This window comes from Haliaeetus leucocephalus, unplaced genomic scaffold (genome assembly GCF_000737465.1).
Source record: "Haliaeetus leucocephalus isolate CR32 unplaced genomic scaffold, Haliaeetus_leucocephalus-4.0 Scaffold162, whole genome shotgun sequence".
Lineage (NCBI taxonomy): Eukaryota > Metazoa > Chordata > Aves > Accipitriformes > Accipitridae > Haliaeetus > Haliaeetus leucocephalus.
Genome location: NW_010972598.1, coordinates 1,999,157 through 2,022,570, shown reverse-complemented (window position 1 = coordinate 2,022,570; position 23,414 = coordinate 1,999,157). Strand labels below are relative to the sequence as shown.

The following is a 23,414-nucleotide window of genomic DNA, read 5'->3' as shown; positions in this document are numbered from 1 at the left end:
CAAAGTGGTTTGCTGATTCAGTAACCACACGTTCTGTTACTCTAAAAGTTGCATGAGCTTTTAAAGAGACCATATGTGGCTAATCAACAGCCCAGTCTGCCTTTTCAGAGTCCTTTCCCTGCAGGTAAACGAGGATGTAGCAGGAAACACGCAGTGGCATCTGCAGCAAGCTCCCTGCCTCCCGCTGCAAAACTGCAGAAGCCCTACCCCGCTACTGCAGGCAGTGCAAGGGCAAGGGCATGGGTCTGGACAGGTCTGGCACTAGCTGCTCCGCTATTTCCCAGTTAAACTCCATCCTTACTCATTTAGGGGAAGGGGAAGGGGGACCTAATCCCTCATTTGCAGCTACACTGGGACTCTGATAATGAGAACCTGTGGGAGATGTGTTTCCCCAGTGAGGGTTTGGCTCACTGTGCGTTTTAAGATTAGGTCCTATGTGTGTGCAAAGCATTGTCCTTGAGGAAAACACTCAGAATAAAATGACAAGAGTTCTGTGCATATTTTGCCTCTTATGTGAAAAGTTCAAGACAGATTATTATTTCAGGACTGCATATCAGATGTCTTTGCCAGTTGCCCTGATTTATTAACCTGTAACTCCAGGGTAAGGGAACTGGATACTCATATCTGATGTCAACAGGAGCCAGGAATCTAATTTCCTTCGGCTCTTCTGAAACCCCAGCGTACATTTCTCAACTAATTGAAAGCAGATTCTCTTTAACTGCAATTCAGAAAGATTTCTTTTTGCTCTGTACAAATATTCTTCTGAGCTTCATTTTGTCACTACATATAAAAATATACTGTTATACGACAATAAGATGAAAAAAATTCCAAATGCATGCAGAAAAGACAATGATAAAATTAACACTGAGGAATCACATTTGAAACACTGGCCCACAAAGAACTGGCATCAAAGTTTAACATAGGTAGGTTACAAGAGTTAAGATTTACTTCAGTATGAGAAGACCAAATCTATAAGGAATTGTAGCGTCTGTGATGAAGATCACAAACACAAACATTAAATATAATAATAGAATAATTTGTATGGTAGATGTGCTTCTTTCCTCTGCATTTATTATTTTCACCAGTACTCAAACCCCAATTAGAAGAGGCTTCAAAGCCAAACTATTTATAAGCTCAATAGTTCTGTGAAGAGCTATTTTGTTATGACATGCAAGCAGTTTAGCTCATGAGGCACAGACAAGGTATAAACATTTAATTCCTAAACTGCCCAAAAGCCCAAACTGTATGTTCTTACATTGACTAAAAATACAACATCCTCTCGGCCAAGACTTTCTCTGGTTTGCTAGCAACATCCTCTTTTCTACCAGTTTTCCATATTCCTTTGTAAACATTCAAAGTTTCCTTTTAAATAAATGAATACACATAGGAACAGCAAAAATGTATTTATTCACTCTTTCTTTACTAAAATGGTTGCTTTGTTTTTATTCAGACTTTCAGTTTCTTTGCTCAAAAGAAACCTTAAAACTTCAACACAACCAACACATGCCACCTTCTTTACAAAATCATTAGAACCTATATTCAAAATTATCCATGTGTTTCTGAGATTCTGCTCATATTTAGAATGGAAGCTTTTTGCTGCAACTGGTAACTACCCAGGACTGCTTCTTTTTTCACCTCTATTGTGCATTTCAGTTACTAAGATCTAAAAGCACAGGTTCCACTCCGTAAGTATGACCAACAGCAGCCTCACACAGTCAGTGGTATGTAACAAAAGTGAACATGACATCCATTAATAATCCTGAGACTGTTGCCAAAAGAAAAAAGCTACAGATACCTACAAGAAGCTGCATTACTGATGAATTACTTCTTAAAAACCATCATAGACTGTGGAGAGTCCCCAATACTGGTTGTTGGCAGAGGCCTCAGCCTCTCAACTCTCATGTTCATGAGGAATCAAAATACGTAATTCTCTCTAATACGTACAGCCTTCAGAAACATTATGCTATTTGACTTTCTGTACCCATAAATCTCTCCCTCCCCAAAGACAGTGGGTATTTCAGGATAATAACTACTATGCATTTGGAAGATTTTCCAAATTTTGCTTTTCCTTATTTAGATGGCAGATGAGAGGGACTAGGCCATGCTTATGATATTACCGCGGAGTTTCCATAGCACTTTGTTTTCCAACAGGTTTGCTCACTTTTTTTTTTAATAAGTAAACTACAACTTACAATCTTGAAACAACAAAATCACCACAGAAATCAATAAAGGCAATCAAAATTTTGAAATTTAACCCAAAGAATAACTGTTGAGGAAAGCTATTCCTATGAAAAGAAGTAAAATTTATAGTAATATACTTTTTGCCAACACAGAAGAGTCATGAAAACCGTGACAGCACAGTTTTTGATGCTGGCACTTTTGCCAGCAAACTATCAGAAGAAGAAAGCTATCCATCTCCACTTGCTGGCCTCAAAACATTATTTTTTTTCCTCATTATACCCTCAAAGGGTATAGGATTACTTTTTCAATTAAATTACCTGTCCCAGTGATCTCCAGTCTAGGCTGGCACTTCCAATGTACACGTGCTGTTTATCAACAATCCAGAAAGATGACTGAAGCCGACCTTCATTATATGCTGACATGTTCATATACAACACTTCAGCACCTAGAGATTTAAGGATAAAATAATAAATAGCACTGTTTAAAATCACATAATTTACATTATTGAAAAAAGAAACTACTTCACATTTCAGGGCCTCAGCTTCCAAAACTGGTGAGGGATGTGATTAAACATACCATTAAGGTTTAAAATCAATGATAAACAGTGTTACTGTCCCACTATTTAAGACCTTAATTATCATAGATTCCAGAAAAGCAGGTATAGGGAACATTCCCATGTATTATACTGTTTACTTATTTTTCTTCCATTTTAGAACCACATAATTGCTATTTTCTTCCAGCACTGTATGTTCCTCAAAATAATTTATTTTTAAAGGTCTGTTCTATAACTCAAACCTGCTACATATTATAATAATGATCTTTAAAGTATGAACCCAGTTACAACCCCTTCCTGAAAAGCAGCCTCTGTTCCTTTGCCCTGTGCACTGGTTCGAGCAGGTAGCCTACGGTGGGCTGTCGCATGGAGCAGACCCCGACAAGGGGAACACAGGTGGAGAATTAAGGAGTGAGGAGGTAAGCAAAGGCCTAAAGTATGCTAAAACTGCTCTTAGTCCTGCTAATCTGTGACATTCAACCCACCACTTTGAACTGCACGGTTTTAATAAGGATTATAGGCCACCGAAATCAAAGGAGCTACTTGTCAGGTAAAAGCACATTGGCTCCATCCCATCAGCAGGAATGTCTGAACTGGCCCCATCAGTACGTTTGCAGGACTAAATCCAGAATATACTTAATATTAGGTGAGTTTAAGGAATTTCTCATATCATTGTTGTTCTTTTAGTGCTCCAGTGTTTGTAAGGTTAGGTGATTAATCTGAATTAATCATTGCTAAAGGTAGTTTAAAGTAACCCACTCATCTTCACATTTTAGTTATGACAGTAACTGGGGAAGAGAAGCAACAGTAAACAGCAGCCTGGAGGGCAGTAATGGTACCAGCCATCTCCCATTAAACATTCATGGGATATTCAGTACCTTGAATTCCAGTAATGGTTGGATATGAGTTACAACTTCAAAAGAATTCCAGGATACCTGGAGAACTAAAATACATTTAATCTAACTTCCTATTTGTGACCTCCTAAGAAACACTTGACTAGTAATTTTAAGCAACAGTTAGCAGTGCTAAATATTTCTTTTTTATTATGAAAATTGTATTTCTCACTTGTACAAATTATTCTAGAAGTTCAGACATAAGAAAAGAAGAAAAATCAGGTAAGGTACCACTTTTCATGAAGCACCAAACATGTGACATAGGATTTTGAGCAAATTACAGAATTTGCTTCATTATACAATTATATTTGCTGCAACCCAGTTACCTTTCCAATTTTTTTCTAGGTATCACCTATCCACATTCATCTATGCTTAGAAAAAATGGTATTTTCCAATTTTCCTTGGAACGTGTTGCTGCTGACTTTCAATCCATGCATTAATGAGCAGAACTGTGCTAATTAATGAGATAATGTGTGTGAAATGGAAAAGAAATCAGAAAACACTAGAGCAGGTGTTAAATGGTTTAAATTGTTTTCTGATGAATAAACAAAACAAAAGCAACTCTTGCTAGCTAAGGAAAACAATTCTGTAAGGCGCTAAACTTCTAGCTGCTTATCTGAAAACTGTGTTTAAAATCAAGTTTAACATAGCGGTTTGCCTTGATCATATTTTCTTTCCATACATCCAATCTGCAACATTAAATAGCAGTATGAATTTAACACCCACAACACACCTACATCAAATAGCTTATAAATGAAATGTTAGGATTTTTGTGTAGGAAAGGTAAAACAGTTGGAAGCAACAATAAGCTTCCTTCTCATAACTGAGAGCCTAAAATAAACACTGTTTAAAAACATTTTTGAAATTTCTGATGCTGAGCAAAAAAGCTGATTGCCAGAGTTACAGCAGGAGACTATTTAACCAGAAATACTAACATTAAAAATAGCAGATGTCATCACTAACCTGACACAAAGTTCAAAAGTTGTAAAACACCAGGATTTGTGGGCGTGGGCAGTTCAGACATGGGCATAAGCAGTGGGAGGGGACTATCACTCTAAAATACAATCTAGGCTTCAATTACCAAAATAGTGAATATAGCAGTGCAGGAGATACTGCTATCACACATACCATTAAAATCAAAACCTGGAACCCAATTTCTTTTCTTTCTGGAAACAGCTAACTCATAAGGCTGAGGAAACAGTATCTCCAAGTCAATTAAAAAAAGTCATGTGTTGCAAACAGCAGCTGCTGTGCAGCCTATTAATGAGCCCTTACCTTTTGATGAAAGGAAACATGCATCAGTATTGATAATTGCCTCTGATCCAGAAGCCCTTGAGATGTTTTGTTAAAATAGGCTTATCTGGCCTTCAACACAATCCATCATCCCTAGCGTGGTCCAGGTCCCATGAGGAAATTAAATTGGATGGATCAATACGTGAAGCCATAACAGAACTCTTTATCATGCTGCAGTCTCAATTACACAAAGCTGTGGGTCTACCGAGTTCAACCACAAGGCACAATTTGTAAGCTTGATTGCTAATACAGATGCCAGATTTAAAAAAAATAAATCTAACAATTTTGTTTCAGTGAAGATTAAACTGCAGGGTGAGATCTTAGAGAAAACCAGCGCTGTCACTTAAAACTCAAGTAGATTTTCTTGTCCCATAAAATTGTGCATTCTAAAGGTTGGGCCAGATTGCCCTCTTTCTGCAGGAAAAAAAGACCACTGTAGGGATCAAAGCATGCTTTAAGTAACAGACGTTTCTCTGCGTACTTTTTCTTCTAGGTGGAACAGTTTTGCACTCTGTATAAGGGAGATGACCGGTGCAGTCTGGGAAGCACAGAGGGGACCCGGCCGTTGAGAGCCTGGGCCTTCTCCGTATGGTGGGAACACAGCCCCCAGGAGGTGCCAGGCTGCCACTTAGCCTCTTGCTTAGTCTCGTAATGGAGGAAGAAAACAGAAGATGTCAGCAGTATTGCAAAAAGACTGACTTTTCATCCCTTTCTAAAAGAAATCCAGTTCCCAAAGTAATCCCAAAGAAGGAGGATGGCACAAGCAAGTGGCTTTTACCATTTCTAGCCTTGCAACGTCCTGCTCGGCCCAGCTGCCCGCTCTCAGATACTCCACTAACAGTGTCATGAAGGCTACAGGGCAAGCTCGACTTCAAGAACAGGAGCTTAAGGCTAGGACCTTTTCTACATGTTTGAGTCAAAGCACTACGCTGTTAGCAGGACACTTTAACCAAGAGCTCCTCACATATACGCTGTGTCATGAAAAGCTGTATGCCATCGAGAAGCGCATCTTGGCACACCTGCGTTGCAGCACCATATGCTAGCTGTGGGTTTTACTGCTGCTCCGGCAAGGTCACCAGGCAGCTACACAAACGGGGAGACTCTTCTCCGGGGGGGACTGTGGGAGGCCAGGGCTCACAGGGCTGCCGCTCGGCCTCCAGGTCCAGGTCTATGCAACAGTCTGCAGAAGGTGCACCAGGAGGCGTTGGATCCAAAGCCTGCAAGCGGTCTAGCATATTACCAGGTTGTCCTGGTGCAGAAGCAACATCACTGAGCCAAATCACCTCTTTAGTGGATATGGTAAATCATCTTTGTAAAGACGACCCAGAAAGAGCAACTGTTTAGGCTGCTATTATCACAGCTGCCTTGAAAGCAAACATGCACATTCTGCCTGCAACAGTTTTCAACAGCACCAGTTACAGGCTAAACTCACTCTGGAGTTAGCAAACATAACGCCCAAGAAACAGAAGCTGCATTTGCTTGTACCACGGCTAAAATTGGCCTTCTGTCTTCACAACTTTTGCTATAGTGTTTTTAAAACCAGAGAGAAAGAAAAATGGGAAAGGGGAAGGATGTAAGGATTGAGAGCCACAACGAGGTATCTGGGAAACTGCAGCAACAGTGACGGGTGATTCACAACAGGCAGAGCAAGGATCAGAAAAGCACCAAGAGCCCTGACCTCATTAGCCCTGGCAGTAGGAAACAGTGCTGCAGCAGCAAAGAGGATGGAGACAAATGGAGATACATGGTCTGACAGCACGTGTTGGGACTGTGCATCGTGCAGAGCCCTGGGGAGAAAGGGTCATGGAGCCAGGCTGGGCTCTGCTACCCTCTGCTAGGCATGGGAGAGTTCTAAAGGTGGAGGAGATGAACAGGGGCTTTTCAGTGCCTCTCCTTCCCCATTTTGGGAGCACAGAGCTTGTCAAGTGCAGGCTGTAGAGGCACCGCAGGCGATGGAAGGGGGAGCACATTGGGGCAGGGGGAGCTACACAGGGCTGTTGGTAGGATGAGGGAGTGGGGAGGTTGTAGAGGGGTCGCAAAGATGATGGGACCCCAGGATACAAGGAAGCACTAGTATATGAAATGAGTTTGGCCAGTGAAAGCAACACTGCTTGCAGCTCTCTTGTATATTTGCAGTTTGAACCTGACAAATGCTCCTGCACCACATCCAATCTCCATCTTCCAGCCACCATTCCCCACGTCACCACCAAGCTGGCCACAGTAGGAACAGACGCTCTTCTCTGCTTACCCCATTCTTGCCATCCCTTCACTCTCCTCATCACCATGTCCATACGCTTTGCCTACAGCGCTGGTTTTTTTCCCTCTCCTAATTCTGTGTATTCCCAAGCAAATACTCCCAGTAATGAGACCTTTAAAAAGGAGTCTGAGAATATGAGCTGTGGCCTCTTTGCTTCACCCCACTGCTGACAGTCCCTTGGCACACAAAGATAACTCGTTTTGATCTATACATTTTGGAGGGTGGCCTCAAGCCAGAGTCAAGAGCAGACTTAACTAGTCCATACCATGAACCTAGAGCTCACAAGCACATGCACACTTGAGCACAGCTGGTGCTTGAGCAGCCTGCACGGCACCTTGCACGGTCTCTCTGGGGGGCTACCACACGGGTGGGAGGCAGCACATGTGGCACTTGCCATTGTGCCGTAGACCTGCTGTATTCTTTCAGCTAAACTGAGTTTTCAGATCAATATAGATGCGGTTAATATCACGTGCTAAGCCAGAAAGATCAACAAAAGGTCCTTTATTAACCCTAGGTCCCAATCTTATTTTTTAAAATACAATTTGCTCACTAGGATATGAATGTTGTGCACGCGTATAGATATATAGAGTGGATGTCTCCTTCCCTACATTTTGCAATAGACACTTTATTTGTTTTCAATTACAAACCTTAGCACAAAGTACACCCATGAATAAAAATAATTTTTATTCCACCGAGACAAAAATCCAGTTTTCCATACCCTGCTCACAAGTGGCGGAATAGCTGTCTCATATTCGACAGACACAAGTGACCCAGGCAGAGGATCATCTCCCCAGGAATTTTCATGCTTTTTTCTTGCCTGATTGCAAAAACTCTGGAGTTGCTCCAGAAGCCCCATTAGCGTGACCTGTCAGCACTCAGAGGAGGACAAGCACAAAAGCAGAGGAATGCACAACTTGACACGAAGTTATTTTTACTATGTCTCTGAATGATTAAAACACAAACTAGACTATTTAGTATTTCTGTGCTCTTTATGGAGTATTGCCTTTGAAATGCAGTTTAAAAGTCTGCCTGGCCCCAGAAGGATTAATGATACAGACTTATTTTAAAGAGAGAACACTCAAGGACTTTTAGGGAAATCTCCGATGGTAATACCTTAACTTTGAATCAGTTGTTTTGTTTACATTGCCCTCCGCTCCTCACACACACCCCTCTCCTTTTTAAAAAATACCAGGACTGAGTCCCGCCACTCTGGGATTATGTACTATTCATCAATCTAAGCCCATAGTAATTTAAAAAAAAAAAACAAGTGTACAATAAAATCTTGCTGCCTTTTCTTTTAGCAGCTCCATATGCAACTGCCACACACACAAAAAATGAAATCATAGTTACTCAAAGAAATTATGTTCTAGTACAAGCCCAAGCAATCCCCAGAAGGCCTTTGCAATACAACTTGCGTTCACCTTGGCCTGCCTTAAACTGTAGCACTCAAACTACCTGCATGACAAACATGTCTTCTTTCTGAAATTCCGGCTCACTCCCAATTTACAATCAGCCATAAACCACGTGCACACGCAGTGTCTTGAAACAACACCAGCCCCCAAAGTTAATGCTGCCTGTAGTAAAATTAGGCTGTTTCTGATGTGGATATTTTTCATGAAAAATGACTGCAATGCTTACTGCCTTATTTTACAGCATCTGAGGTCACCGACACAAAGATAATTTGGAGGAAATCAGTGCACAGGAGAAGAATCTGTGACTGCAGCTCCATGGGCCCCCTCTGCTCTGTGTCTGCAAAGACACGGGTGCCTGCAGCACCCACTGGACTTGCCATGGATGGGCTCATGCGCTTGGGGCTGTGGCATGGGTGGTTCAGGGAAAACACACAGAAAACACCCTCTGCCCCCTGCGTGCTGCCACTGCTCATCTCCACTGGCACGCTCCCCAGCCGGCTCACGCATCCGTGCCTGGCTGGAGCTGGAAGAAAGACTGCTACGAGAAAGCTTCCCTGAGCAGACGGGCTGCAGTCAGGGATCTCCCTGCGGAGTTGCGGGTGTGAGAAGAGAGAGGTCTCCGTTGCTGGCGGCTGGCTTCCCAGCCCCCTCTCCAGGCACTGAGCCAGCTTCTCGCCTGGTTCCCTTCCCTCCCCAGCAGACTGTAGCATGCTGTCAGGCTCTGTCCTGCACGATTAGGGAAAACAAATATCCTCTACACTCACCACTGGTTTTTTGCTTTGTTCTTCACTCATTCAGTGGATTAAAATAATTTCTGTGAGCCAGCGCAGCCCCAGAAACTGCTCTGTCCACACAGCTGAGGAAGCCAAGAGCTGAGTGTGGGAACAGGAGAGAGCAGGAAGAAAAAGAAATAGTGAGAAATGAGCATTGCAAAACCCAGCCCTCTGGCTGAAAACAAAATATTACAGAATTATAACTGGCATAATTAACCCCCCCCCCCAATAGTGGCATGAACAGATCTCATTTTCAGTGATGCTTCTTTCTTCCACCACCTCCTCAGCTGTGCCCAAGTAGCTTTTTCAGGGTCCAAGGAATTAGCTGGATCAGAAAATGGATCCAGGTTAAAAATAAATAAAAATAAAATGGTCGTTTCATATGTAGAACAATTCACTAGTCCAGCTCACCACGTGGCGGTAAAGAATTTTTCCGACACAGCTGAAGGCACAGCGCAAGTGCGGGTACGAGTGGCTTGTGGCTGGGTGCAACAAGATGCAGGAACTGCTTATGCCGGTGCTGCCATTTAAAGGTACGCCCGCATAATCGCAGCCTCCGTTCCTCACAAAATCAGGCCTCTCAGAAATTCCAGGTGGCAAGCCCCAGTGTTTGTTTGCCTTTTATCTTGTGTAACCATTTGCCTCATGCAAAGAAAGCAGATAGGAGGGCAATGCTGGCATTTGCTTGGGATGACATTTCCCATGTGCTCACATGGGTCCACAGTGACACAGAAGATCCAGAAAAGACCCGTCAGGGGATCCTCATGTGTGTGCAGAGTTTGCTCGCTGGATGCAGGATGGCACATTCTTGAGAACAAAGGAAAGGTCAGAATGAATTTCTTTCAATTGCTTGTTTAACTTCAGTGATATCTTGGGAGCTAGTTAGTTCCCAAGGTAACATTTATCTAAATACGCCCTTACAGTGGCTTTAAAGATGTCAGATGTCAGCCTTTGTTGCTAGTCCAAGTAATCAAAATACTGATTTCTCAGCTAAGTACCCTGCTGTAGACAGAGTTCAGCATAGGAGTTCTCATTCACAGGAACGCATTTTGCGTTGCCTGCTGAGCCCTTCTGATTTACTTAGCAGAAAAAAATCAACATATAACCAAAATGTTTCCCACCCCATGTCATAGCAGAGATGAAAGAGAGGCCTGACAATATTTCTTTGTAATACTTACCCACCCAGCTACACATAATTTCTGATTCACTGACAAAAAACCCAAAGGTCCATCTTAATTTCAGGGTGGGCAAACCATGACAAATACTACAGCGTAGAGATAAAAGGTCTCCCTTTTACCCACAGAATAGATACAGCACAGGCACACTCTACTTAAGCTTCCCTGCGAATAGCAGGTAGCTCAGTTGATTAATCACACGTGGGCATGTTTAATTAACCTATGCAGAGAATTTTGGACCACAAACAAGGAAGAAGCTCGTAGGACTACAGACCTCTGGTCCTTCCAAACATAGAAATCCAGTTTCCAGAGCAAACTCGTAGCTTTCTAATTTCCACCCACAAGAGAGAGGGCTTCCATAAATCCATAAAGCACTGAAATTCCATAAGGAAAACCAGAAAATGCAGTGCAGCCCATGTTAACCACCCCCAGTATTTAGAAACAGGATTTGAAGCCTAATACCCCTTTCTCTAACACAGAATATACCACAACACGATTTTTAAAAGTAAATTAACCTTGTTAACCCCATGGGTTTTTATTATTTGCACTGTAATAGTTCTCTCATTTCTCTCCACTTCTTTTTCTTAAACACTGTGGTGTGTATTTGACTTTTTATTTAAGATTTTTAATTGTTACTGTAGAATTTTACATTCTGCATTTTCTGCAGGAAAATGTCTATTCTATCCTTAACAAAGACATATTCATGTTACCATGTCCTTGTGAGACACATGCTGCCACCCAGGAGACAGTTGATAAGCAAGTACCCCACAAATGCAAGCAGCCAACACTACAGTTCATTACATGAAACAAGTCAGGAAAGCAGACATGCTTCAACTCTACGCTTTCTCACCTGGATTTGGCCTCTGAAGTAAGTGATTTCTGTACTGTAGATGCTATAAAAACACTTACTGTTTGGGACAAAGTTTAGGACTCCCATTTCAAACTATCTTTAAAACAAAAAAAATTAAATTGAGTCTGTGCATAAGAATTTAGTGTAACTTAAAAAGGTCCAAACAGCTTTTCCTTTCCCTCTAATAATTTTATTGAAAGTAGCAAACATTTCGTGCCTCTTTTAACAGGTTTTGCTGCCTGATGCAGCAAACGAGAGAAATCCTCATTTTGTACTGACTTGACTCTGACATCAGTATTCTTCAATCAAGTTTTTACCTCTTTTTGAGCTATTTAAGGTATTTCATATCTATAGTCATAGATTATTTTGAATAAAACTTTGAATAATGAGAGTACTGATGATCAGTTCAATTCTTTCCCCTTAGCAGAACTCAGCATTCCTCTAAATAGCATTTTCTGAGTATAAATCTGTTTTGTGAGTCTGATGATTCAGTAGAGTCTGTAAGATAACTAGCGTACAACAAAGTTTGATAGAATATTTTAAAAAAATTTCCACATTTTTTTCGCCCTTCATTATTGGAGAGTAGGCTGCTCATTTACTAGATGAAGCTATAAAAGTGATTGCTTTAGAGATTGGGAAAAGTAATTTTCTTTCTTAGTTGATTCAGGCGTCAAAGCATATTACCACTTAAAGGAAAACTATAATACTATCAGTAAAAGCATTACTAAAGTTGGATTGTGGCTTTCTTTCTTTGTGTAATCATAATTGCATACTTTTTTTTTTACTATAAAAGAAAGCTATTTTAAATATAATTGAGAGATTAGTAAACTCACCCACTGCTTACCCCACCTCCCTTCAAAGACTCTTTTCTTTTCTTGCATTAGCATTATGAAGCACTAGGTTTGTTTATATACTTCCTAGATGAAACGTCCAAAAATTCAGGGACAATTTTTCATCTTAACACATGAGGAATTAGAATCACAACCTTCTATGAATGAACAAGGCTAAATCCCTACCAAAAAATGCAGTGACTATTTATCCCTATCTCCCTTTTTAACTTGTCAACTTGATTTCCTTCTGGTATTTATATATTCTAAACCCATTAGTATTGGCAACAGGCACTTCTAAATGCGCTGACTAGCAATAACAACATTTGTGCAATCATTCCCAAAATGTGGTCCTCAGACATTCATAGCTCTGCTTTGGGTTCTGTTGGTTCCTTCCTGTGCAGTAGAAATCTCAATTCTGGAAAGCGAGAAAGCATACTGCCAGGCAGGCAAAGACGTGAGGACAGAGCATGCCTCCTCAGAGGGCAGTATTATTTGGTCCTAAGCTACTGCTTTTTATTTTTACAATACCTCCACAATAGAATCGATTTTTTTTCTCCCCTTTCATTAACTGATTCTCTGAGCAGCCCTAGAGTATTATCTCCAGGCTACCAAAAGCCAAGAGCAGTAGCTGACCTGGCCACGGCCATACAAGCAAAGCAGAAGCACAGCCAGAACTAACCTGAGTCTGCCAGCAGCACAGTCAGTTCCTTTTACTACTTCTTCTCACTTGTCTCTCTGCATCTTTCCCTACTTCTTTCCTTTGATCCTGTCCTATTCTCCTGCCAAGTTAGGCTTTAACTTTTCTACTTCTTTTTTCAGATCATTACTATCTCAATTCCAATTATTTTTCTCTCCTTTCGTCTATGTTGCCATAAGCCCACCAAGAACATGCTTTGCCTTTTGCCAGCATTCTTTTCTGATCTTTTCTTAAATGAGTTACTCAGTTTTCTGTGTCTCTCCTTCTCTTTCATCTGATTCATTCCTCCCTTTTATTTCATTTTCCTTACTACTTTCCCCCCACATCATTCTTCCTCCCTCTCCTCCACTCTCTTCCACTTCATCCTCCGTTCATCATTTCACTCTTGCCCTTGCCCACTCATTCATTGTTTTATTTATCACATTTATTCATTCAGTTATTCACTCCCCCACTCTCCAATTACTTGAGGAACATGCCTTATTCTCTAGCTACATAGGCAGCATGATATATTCTCCAAGCCTTTACAAATAATTTGTGGAAAGGAAAAAAATGTTTTTTTCTTAGGATTTTTAAGGCTAACCACAATTTTGGAGTGCCCAGTTTGGTCCTAATTTTATTTTATTTAGCATGTGTTAGAACTCCTGGAGGTGTTAACTCATGATATACAACCCAAAGGTAGACAGATTGCTGATGGTTGTTGCAGATTGGGACTCTGGGAATTTCTTCTTGCTTTCTTAGCCCAAACAACAATTGATGCTGAGCTTTTGTTTCTTACCATGGGTCTAAGGTTCTTAAAAGAACCAGGCACATTTACAGTCTCTTATAAAAGTAAGCATGTAGAATAGACACCGCAGCTCTGCTGTAGCAGACTGAAGAGTCTCATGCTTGATTTGTTATTGTTCTGACCAGCCTGTCGGATGCATTTTTGAGGGCTTCAGCACTCTGGTTTGGTCACCCAGATACTTCATAAATTAAAATGGAGACATTTTAAAGAGACAAGTGGACATGCCCCAACGTCAAAAGCAGAAAAAATCCACACAGTGCACTGAGGAAAAACAAAAAACACGTAAGGAAAAAATGCTTTGGCTTTGAGGAGATACATAGGGGATACAAATCAATAGCTTGTCAGTTAGCAGCTTTTTAACACAGATAGACTTTCATCCAAACAGCCTTTATGAAATGTAGAAAGCAGGATAAAAGGAAACCACAACTCCACAGATTCTATGTTATTAGCTGGGTGAAGGACACATGCAATATACAGTCAATAGAAGTGACAGCACACTGAAGTCACGGAGGATTTTAGTGTCCCTGAGGGACTAGACCACAAGTATCATCTCATTTCTCTAGTGCAAATATCAGCAACTGTCTCTGAAGGACAGGAATAGAGCTATGTTACTCCTCTGTGACATTTTGAACTGGTGGAGAACCAGGTCTGTAGGACTTCTCTTTCTTCTCCAAACCACACAGGACAGACAGAATTAGCTCGAGGACACTGAGAGAGAGAGGTGGACCAGTTCAGAGCCATCTGGGATGGCAGCAGGGTACAGGACAGGGGCTGCGTAACTGGACTGCTTGCAGCTGCACACTGGGATCCCTACGAAAGCAAGGCCAGAAGGCAGCATGTACACTTCTAGTCCCAATAACCAGATCGTGGACTTGGTGCCAATCCCTTCAACACATTCACTCTAAGCTGCAGGAGAAAGTGCTACCATTACTTCAGAAGCCCATCTGAAGCAGCTAGCTGGATGCACACCCAGGAAAGCCTGAGGGATGAGAGCGTAGGGCAGCAAGACAAGAGACACAAAGGGAAATCGATCAGATTCGCACTGTAAAACACACGTAAACTGGAAATGACAAAGATTTGATGGTGAACATGGCTGCGTATTGGTATGAAGTATAGTGAATGCACAGGCAAGCAGGCAACTCCTGCATGAAAACAATAAAAGATCAAACTGAAAGCAGTACTTAGACATTAACAGGGTCATATGAAGCACAGCAGACAGTTCTGCTGCGGGGGGAGGATCAGGTCCTTGCAATAAAGACTGCTGCTGTTGGACCTCTCTCTTCTGCATTGCAAAAGACAAAATGAATGGAGCAAATAAGGCTAGGATTCAAGAGAAAAAGGATAGTCTCATATTTATTTTAACGTGCTTGAAACTACCCAGAATATTTGGATCCCACAGCTGATGTTCCACAAAGTCACTCCACATGAGAGAGGGTAGGGCAAGCCTGGCACATAGGTCATTTTCTGAGGACTTAGTTCGAGCCCTTGGGGTCTAATCTTATTCACAATGACACTGATACATATTAAGTGCTACACAGTGATAAATACCTTTAAAAAAACCCAATGAAAACAACAAGATTGTGTGCCACAAACTAACATCACAATAAGTGAATGTCTGGGGTCTTACCTGTGTCTTATTTCTTCATCTATAAAATGGAAACTAAGCTATTCCTCCATTTCCTGTGAGCATCTTGAACATTTATTCCTGAATATTCATGAAGCACTCTTATTTCAGTAATAATACCACAGGAAAAAAAAAGGAAATAAGTTTGTCCCCAGATAAGGTCTTGACCAGCGTTCAGTAAGCGAAAGAAGAGACAACACAATGAAAATGATCGTGAAATAAAATATCCTACACATGCTTACATGAGCATAAGAAACCCTGAGCATTGAATTTGATAGTCCAGTGGGAAGAAGATTATGTCATATTCAACTAAAGTCTGTGTCATAACTACAAACTGCTTGATGGTACAAAAAGACATGATACAGAGAATACATTTTTTCATACCATAAATTATAGTTTCATGGACCAACTAGAGAACGCACAAGCTGAGAAGCTACTCTTGATTTATTTTGAGCAATGCATAGTACTGATTCAAGCTGCAACTATCAAAAAGCCCCTGTAAGGATGACCGCACTGTACTCCAGCTCACTATCTTTGTAACAACATCATCTGCATCCCACAAGCCCATTCTGGTCATGTTTAATTTGAGAAAGAAGACCTTCATAAGGATGTATGCTAAGAGAAAATCAAAGGCCAAAGAGAAAAAATCTTTACTGGTTTCCTGGCAATACTAGAAAACATTTTAGTAGAGGCTCAGCATAAACGTATATGATTAGAAAAACCAAATGCCCCTCTCCCAAGACACAATACAAGGAGAGTTAAAAGAGAAGCTAAAGAAGAATGTTAGAGATAAAACAGTATCCTTCAATAAGTAGAGAAAAGGCAAGAGAGGGAAGGAACAAAAGAAAAGTAAAATTTAACTCAGGAGAGCTAAATGTAAAACCACATAAATCGAATCAAAAATATTTTGAGGAAATATGGATACTGAAGTTGCAGAATACATTGCTACTGTGCGTAGTGTTTTGTGGATGACAAAAACACAAATAGATTAAAAAACGATTGCACAAATTAAAGGAAAAAAAAATCATCCAAACACCACAACAGATTGCTGAACTTCATGGCAAGGCAGTTCCTAACCTACAAATTGCTAAAAGGATATACAGAGTAAGGGGAATGTCATCCTCCACTTGTTTCAGTTGTTATACTCCTTCCGTAAGCGTGCGGTTCTGCTGACCCCAGCAGCGCAGCAGACCAACCTTCAGTCTGTTGCCATTGTCTTATGGCTGAGAACAGTTGCTGTGACCCTTTCCTTAGGAACTGTTGTTTTTGAAAGCTTGACATAGCTACCATCATAACATTCTTTTGACATGATTTTGAAGCTTAGTATAGATATTATGTAGTCCTATAACTCTGCTGGTATTTTTCCCATCACTTTATGCAAACATGACTACTGAGATTAAAAGCATGAAGAGCAGGGATCTGTTTTGTGTCACTGAAGTGACTGTCAATTTCTGCACTACATAATTACTAATATTTGCACACTATATATTGTTAATATTCTGTCTGAAGGAAGGAAAAGATGCTGAATGCACTCTGTTCTCAAGCGTAAGCATTAGAGACAATCACTCTGTAAGAGCGTGCAATAAGAGATAGAAAGGATGGAGAGTAATGCAGACATACCATTCTGGGAACTTTTCTTCCAGTTGAATTACTTTAGAACAAGCTTAATGTAATTTACTTTCCAACCATTAGGCTGCGCAAAAATTCGTAACATTTAGAGATCCAAGTGTCTCTGTCATGTCTCTTCGGACAACGGTCTTCTCAGAGCTGCCCAGGTTTGTAGTTGCATTTCAGTCTAGATGACATAAAAGACACTTGAACAAGGTGAGACACCATCACTGGGAAGGCTGAAGCCTGCTCGCAAACAGTAGCAATCAAAAATATACCAAATAATACCAGCAAGACTGCTGTGACTGACCAAGGCACAGTTCTAGGAAGACAGCCAGGCTTCAAGTGGATATGAAACATGTGGGAACCACATGAACAGACAAGACAAAATTCACCGACAATAAATTAACCTGCTTTCTTTGGACCCCCATGTAGGACCATTAGCCTTCATCTCTTTTCAGGATAAGATAGTGTTAGTGCTTTCGCATACAAGAGAAAGCATGGGGTGCCAAAATTTCTGCAAAGGGAGTACAGCTACCTAACAAACGTTTTCTGAGCTCAGATGGCCCTGGCAGCTCTTACCAGCTCTTCCAGTAACTGTAGGTAGGAACTTGCATGCTATCCATATGTTTTAAAAATGTCACAACTAATTTCTGCTAATGCCATCCGTTATTGGTTCCTCTGTACTAAAAAGCATCAGTGACTCAAACAAACTACTGCCATACAGGAAGAATCCATTCCAGCATATAAACTGTCAAGCAAGATTTGGAGATGATCCGTGTGGTACGAACCTGCTATGTTGGACTAGACAAAAGCAATTTGGCTGTTCACAAGATGGCTGGATTACCAACAGTCATAGTTGTTCTGAAGCTTAAGAAATATGAAAGTGCCCATTTCTGCCAAATCCACAAATACACAGGCATTAGTAACAGACTCAAATGCAAAGACATTTGCAAACTGAAATTATGTACTAAAACACTGATCAACCCACCGTGACAGACTTTTTCAATTACAAATTTCAAAGCAGAAGAATTATGATATAGTTTCTACTAAACACCTAACATCTTAAAAGTGCCTTACAGGACATCTAGCCTTAATTCATCAAGAAAAAAATGTAATATTATTTACCTATGGGTCTTTGAAACAATGACTACAGATATTGGAAAGCATGTGACTGATATTTTATAATGCAGAAGTACACATTACCAATGGGAGGGTACTGTCCCTGGGAACACATCCATTCCTCTCAGTGAAGGTATTCACTTCTAAGTAAAGTCTACAGACAGATGCTGCAGAGCTTAGAATTAGAATTTATTGCTTGCATATCTGGCTCTGATGGGCACAGTGGTTTTGGCTCAAGTGAACCTTTTTTCCTCTCCCTCTTTGCAAAACAAGCCAGTACAACCCAAAGCCCTGGTTGCCTTCAGAATTTAAATTATAGTGAGGTTTTGTTTTGTTTTTTCCTCTACTGATTGTAGATGTGACAGCCTCATACTTCTAATTCTTTCATGCTAGAGAACTCTGTAAGGCAGGCCATGCCTAAATCTTCTTAAAGTTGGTGTGCTTCACACTCATAAGAGAAAATAAGCTGTTTCACATTGTGCCTAATTTGGGGATATCTGTGTGTCCAGTGGAAGTTTTATTCCCAGATTAGGCATCTAGATTCATATAGAACCTGTTAATAAAAACTGGACTATCAGTAGTTTATTTTTTTTGAGCTAAAAGATATCTAAACTAGGTAAGCAGGCAATACCAATGGAAGGTATGTTGTTTACCCCAGCCCCTCATTTGGAATTGCACAGAAGGATCAATTCTCCAATGAAGTTTCAAAATCCTGTCCTACAATCAGAAGCTTAAAATAATTCTTTCACAAATAAGGGCAAGACATTTCTTTCAAAATACATCTGGTGGCAGTAGAAGGAGCAGAAGCAGAGCAGGAACTGGAAGCCAGGTTTCTTCCATCCCAAATGAATATGTGACTACTACAAAGTCATCTTTAAATGCAGACAGAGGTTAGAAGATTTTCTGCAAATTGTTAGAGCTCAAATGGGAGGGACCAAGGGAGTACCACTACAAAATACCCTCTGCACTTCCCAATCCTTTGTGATTGCAAACTCTGGTTTACGAAGTTTAAGATTTTCAATACTAGCTTAAACAATTTGCTTTCTGTCTGGTGCCTTGTCAGGTAGAGAGCTCTTCTTCAAGTTGACAATTTAGAAACCTTCAGACAGAGCAGGATTTTTAACCTAAACTTCTGCAACTCAGACAGATGTTCTGTGTCAAAGACATTCTGTGTATCTATATGTGTGTCTAAGATGTAACAAAAATGCTACCCACCTGCTCTGTTGAGCCATGTTTCATAAGGTTGGACATGGCTTACCTTACATTGCAGGATCTAGCTCTCCAACGGAAACAAGTGAGAAACGTTGCATATGAGTTCTCCTGGGGTTTAGGCATAAAACCAATGGTGAACATTTCCTTGCTATCAAGATGTTAGTGGATGTGTGCACACCTAGAAACGTAAACTGAGGTAAGAGAGTTTAGGTGCCTAAACAGAAAGATGTTTACCCAAAAACCAACCAAGCAGGAATTTCTGCACGTTAGTGTTGCCTAGATGTTAGGTAGATACCCAAATGCTTGAATCTCTGATGCAAAACTGATACCTGCTTCTTTCTTTTAAGATGGTTGCAACTAGTTTCAGAAATTCTGCTTGGTGTTTCTCATTATGCAGAACTCTGTCAAACTTATTATGCAGTTCTAAGAGGTAAAGAACATAATGAGATCTTTCATCTTGGAATTGGCTTTAAGATTGCTTGTCACAGGCTGAAAGTTGTTGAGAAAATATCAGGTAACAGTCTCCAGCAGCAACTAATAAAATCTAAATCAAAGCATGCATCTACTCTGTTGCAGGTACCCAAGGAATATAAAAAAATAATAAAAAAGGGAAAAGGCATGATTCATAATAAATCAAAATAAAAAAAATTAATTTAAAATCAGATGTCAAAGGCCTCACCAGTACAATTTTCATTAGCTGCCTTCTGAACACTGTCATATTTTAAGGTATGGCTCAGGCAGGGTTTTAGAAAAATGTCAATGTTTAAAATCTGAAAGGAAAGGAAGAGGGAATTTCTCCCCCTCTGTTCACATCCACCTTTGTTTAACTCTGTAAAACTCAGATCCAAATTACTTGCTTCCTTCAGGAGGATTCACCCCTAGTCTACTGGTCCTCTCAAAGGATCCCACTTACTTGTTCCTGAAAAATCATAGGGAAAAATTAGTCTATTTTTGGTACTGCTGAATTTTAAAAGAGCAGGAGCTTATCGTATCTTCAACACTGTTCCCTCTCACACAGTTTTGGAGAATCCAGCCTAGGAAAGACTGATGAAGAAAGCAATGGAGCTACAGCTCAATTCAATGCCTTATATAAAACCATCAACTGAACTTCAGCTCTGAAGAGCACTCTTTACACTCCTATGGAGCATGCATGAGATTACATCATTTTTATGGCACATTGTGCAAAAACTGGCCATCTGGACAGGCAGAAATCTCTTCAAGATGCAGCTTGAGCGTTCCAGCCTCCCATTGTATGAATAGAGTGTATTTTCTTTTTAGTCTTTGCAATGTTTTTGCATTGATTCTCAATGTTATCTTCACATGAAGAGGAATTAAAGGCTTACTTAGAATCATAGAAATACCAGATTAGAAGGGTCCTCAGAAGATCATCTGGCCTAATCTTTTGTGGGAAAGGGAGCCTGTATGAGATCATCTAGCAACCTGTTCAGTCACATCTTGAAAACCTCCAGCAACAGGGACTCTACCACATCCCTGGGGAGGTTGTTCCAGCAAACGATTGTTGTTACTGTAAAAAAATTCTTTCTTTCTTATGTTGATATGAATGTACTTAAACATGTAAGTTTACGTTCTCCTTCCAAATCATTATGGAACTATTAAAACCAGCTTTGAAAACCAATCTAGACCTTTTCCCATGCACCGGAGCCAAATAGTCACGAAGCCACTCCTCACAGGGGCTTGTCTACTTTCTTCTTAAAATTGCCAGTGATAGCTCTTTCGTAATCTGCTCACAGTCCACTGTCCCCATATTTGGAACATTTTCTCTAATACTGAAACCAAATATTCTGTGCAGAATGTAAATCAATGTCATCAAGGCTTACCCTACCAGTGGCTTTCAAAAAAACCCAAGTCACCCACAACCCAAAACATTTTTAAGCACAGAGAAACTTATCAGGAAATGCCCTTTCTCACAAATGGTGAACTCCACATTCCTAGGGCTTGCAGCACACAAAGGCTCTAGGTTACAAAAAAATGCTTAACTCACAGCTTGTTTCGTAAGGAGAAACTGGACTGATGTTCCCCGTGATCTGAATTTTTTCTATGATGTAACATAAGTTTTTCAGTTCTTCTATAACATGTTAAAAATATGACATCATCTTCCCATTCCCCCCCCAACTAGGTAGGGAAAGGGAACATAATTGTGGCCAAAGGTAAGAACAACTCATGTCCCACAAGCATCACAGTTCTAAAACTATGCAGCACCTCAAGTGTGCCAACAGAAGCAGACAGAATATGGGACTAAACACATTTCATCTGATATATAAATCATATTCATTATTGCTGTCCATTGTGCAACAATTTCATTAAAACAGAAGTACAGGAAAACCCCAAACCACTAGAAGTCCCTAGACGTTACATGAACTCTGAGCTTAAGGTGCTATGGCAGATTAATCCTAACCAGATTCCAGTGGTCCTACCCTCCCTCGCCAACCCCAGCTATGTGTTCCCTATCTCTGTGTTGTACCCAGCATTTAGGCCTGTGAGATCATACACCGTGTAATGCAGAAATTTAATGCAAATGACAATTAAGGCAGCCAAAAAAAAAACCAGCCTAGAGCCAAAACAGCACCCTGAACTGTCTTACCACACAACCACTGGTGCAAGGAAGAAGGCAGGGTCAACACACAGTGGGGAAGGTAAAGAGGAGACCTGGGATCATGGAGCTGCCCAGACATAAACTGATTTAATTTGTCATGGAATGGTATCTGCTAGTGTTTGCAATCTAAAGCACACAAATAAAAGCACAAAAAGCTTCTAAAGCTCCATTTTCTACTAATTTCTTTGTCTCCCTGCAACAACATAACTTCTTAGTTTTCTCAGTTTTGGTTGCATCTGCTTAAGAGAGAGTGTAATCCTGGGCAAATGTGCACAAATTGCTCAGTGAGTAACAGCTGCACATGTGATCGCATGATTAGATCCTGCCCTGGCACAATGACTATATATTATTCTCCAGTTTCATTGCTAACATTCAATAGCTATTAGTTGAGTTAGCTGATTTTGGTTTTTTTAAAATCACATCGTGACATGGACAGACTCCTCTTTTCATATCTGCCTTAGCCAGCACTAACAAAACAAAAAACATTCCTTGCAAATATATGAAAAATGATTCATGAAAAGGGAGTATTGGGAAAAAAAACAAATAGAAAGGGAATGAAGCAATGCAAATTGAAGAAAGGAAATCCATTGGCATGTCTTAAAAACATTAACACTGTCAGCTAAAATAAGATTGTAATTAGTAAAGGATTTAGATTCTGTACACGTATGAAATGATACAACCACCTGCTAATGGGAGACGATACTATTCAAATACTACTGAAGAACAAAGACTGGTACATAATTATGCGCAAGGAGTGGGAGGGTTACAAGAAATGTTTCAACCTAGTAAACTGAACCACAGCTGAGAAAAGGCTAAAACAATAACCTTGAAAACAAGCATTAATAAGCTACTGTCACAGCACAAGGAGGATAAAAAAAGAACATGTTTGTTTACACAGTGAGCCAAATTTTGCCTACAGGCAGACCTACCTTTCACAAGAGAGTCATATATGTATATGCATAGTATTTGTATACATATGTGAAAGTGAAATATAGCTTTAACATTAACTATAGAGAAGTAAGACTTCACACCCTAGGACTGCATATTACAAAAGGTCCTATAAAAATAACATCATCGTTTATAGTCTATTTAGTAATAATTTTGACAACATGAGCTGAGAGAACTTACATGTAGTTGATTTTTTTAAATTACTAATATACATTTTTTTAAGTTATGCCTATAGAAAACAAATGCTCAGGTCTGGCTTCTGGTGCCTGTGCTGCCATTAATAATCACTAGTTGTCCCCGAGAGACAGAAACAGCAAGCGACCTCACCTAACAGTGATGTTGTAAAAAGAAATTCATTAATACTGTATTTGCAGAGCAGTCGGGTACCACAGTAAGAAGCAGCACAGAAAAGCCTATGAGGAAATTAATCATTCTGCATTCAGTGCAGGATCTGGCAGATGTGCAATAAAGAAAGCCTGGAGACATACATTAAATATGAAGATAAAAAAAGATTCTAGCCATTACCAGCAGAAATAATATCCCCTGAATGAGTATCATCTGCCTTAGGCATTAAATGTTTGACATATT

The 23,414-nt window shown here is 40.3% G+C and overlaps 1 protein-coding gene across 2 annotated transcripts in view; it reads right to left on the bottom strand.

Annotated features, from left to right (window-relative positions):
- PLD5 (phospholipase D family, member 5) overlaps positions 1-23,414 on the bottom strand; it is a 190,849-nt gene that overhangs the window by 34,660 nt on the left and 132,775 nt on the right. For both annotated transcript variants that reach the window (XM_010562601.1, XM_010562602.1), the window contains one exon: positions 2,499-2,626. In XM_010562601.1, the coding sequence (XP_010560903.1) occupies positions 2,499-2,626 (128 nt within the window). The remainder of the gene's footprint in view (positions 1-2,498; positions 2,627-23,414) is intronic.